At 65.3% G+C, this 1,607-nt stretch overlaps 1 protein-coding gene across 1 annotated transcript; it reads left to right on the top strand.

Annotated features, from left to right (window-relative positions):
• Positions 1-397: 397 nt before the first annotated feature.
• Positions 398-912, top strand: EMIHUDRAFT_242907 (hypothetical protein; the record flags this gene model as incomplete). The annotated part of the gene is made up of 2 exons (XM_005771724.1): positions 398-451; positions 589-912. 2 exons carry the CDS (start codon positions 398-400, stop codon positions 910-912), a joined length of 378 nt encoding a protein of 125 aa, XP_005771781.1.
• Positions 913-1,607: the final 695 nt, after the last annotated feature.

Here is a 1,607-nt window from a genome sequence, read left to right as displayed (position 1 = left end):
GCGGTCCCGAGCCGTCCCGAGCGGTCCCGAGCCGTCCCGAGCGGTCCCGAGCGGTCCCGAGCGGTCCCGAGCGGTCCCAGAGCACCCCAGAGCACCCCAGAGCCTACCTGAGAGCCCACGGCCGCTTGGCAGGCACCTGCCTCGAGCCTGTTTCTTGTAATGACTAACATCCCGAGCCTGGCTGTTCTTCACCTTTCTACCTACCTACCTACCTAGGCAACTTGTGGCGGGGCCCCCGTCGGCACACGCCGAGGTGTTGCCTCGCCCAGCAGGAGGAGGGAGAGGGAGGCTGTCTAGTTATGAGGGCGGCACGCGGCAGGGGGCCGCCGACGCGATACGCGTACAAATTCCGCGGCAGCTGCCTAAAAAGAAAGAAAACACGCGGTGCAAGGGATGGATGGAGGACGGCAAGTCAATAAAAATATCTTTTCCTTTTTCCTGTGTCGAACCTGTGTCGAACCCTGGCGAGTAGAGACCACGCCTGCTATTCACAGCCGAATGAGAAAAATTCTTTTAACTTTTTAATTCTTTTCCCTGAGAGGCTTGTATCTTAAGAATTCTTTTCCCTTGCGAGGGAGCGTGTGAGAGCCGCTCTTCGCGCGCGACGGCTACAATCTGCAAAGTCTCCCAGCGAGAGCGATGCCTGCCAAGGGCACGCCCGCGTGGCACGCCGCGCAGAAGGCGCAGGCAGGCGGCAAGCCGCAGGTCGACAAGACGTTTGGCATGAAGAACAAGAAGGGCAAGGCCGTGCAGGCCAAGTTCCACACGCAGAACGGCGGAGCCGACAATGCGGCGCAAGAGAAGCGGCGCGCAGAGATGAAGAAGGCGGAGCAGGAAGCGATGAACGCGCTGCTGTTCCAGGCGCGCTCCGCAGCCCACCCCGGCCACAGGCGGCTGCGCGCGCCCGAGTGAGCGGGGATCGCCGGCCATCGGAGGGGCTGCTGTTGCAGTGCTCACGCATTGACGCAGCGCGGGGGCGGAGCGCCACGGGGACAGTCGGGGGTGGACACCGCGACAGAGAGGGACGGGGCCGTCGCCGGCCGTTCGGCTGTGCGTTGCGGCCGCCGCGAGGAGACCAGCTGTCAGCGGCCAGTGTCGCGCCGCCAGCCGAGGAGGAGAGAGGAGGAGAGGGGAGGGGAGGGGAGGGGAGGAGAGCTGCAGCGGCGGCGGGGACGGAAGACGCAGCAGAGTGAAGCAGCGGCGCAGCAAGAGAGAGACAGGGGGGTAGATCGCCGCCACCCATCAGCGCTGCGGCCGTCCCTGGCCCATCCCTCCCCACCCCTCCCCACCCCTGCCCCTGGCGCTGACCAGCCGCCCCGTCGCACCGCGGCGCGCGCAGGAGGCGAAGAAGAAGAACGAGAAGAACAAGGAGAAGGCGAAGAAGGAGGAGAAGAAGAAGGAGGAGGACAAGGCGCCGCCCGAGAGACGCTCGCGCGCAGCCGAGACGCGAGCACAAGGCAGCGGCGAGCCGCGAGGTCGTGTGTGGGTAGGAGCCGACGGAGATGCTTGCGCGGATCGAGTGGCTCAAGAAGCGAACGACGACCCGCACGCCCGTCACGCTCGACCGGCTAAAGGCGCGGATGCATGCATAGATGCATAGCTGGGGA

Source organism: Emiliania huxleyi (genome assembly GCF_000372725.1).
Source record: "Emiliania huxleyi CCMP1516 unplaced genomic scaffold EMIHUscaffold_372, whole genome shotgun sequence".
Lineage (NCBI taxonomy): Eukaryota > Haptophyta > Isochrysidales > Noelaerhabdaceae > Emiliania > Emiliania huxleyi.
Note: the sequence above shows the minus strand (reverse complement) of the source record. Positions and strands in the feature narration are given on the sequence as shown.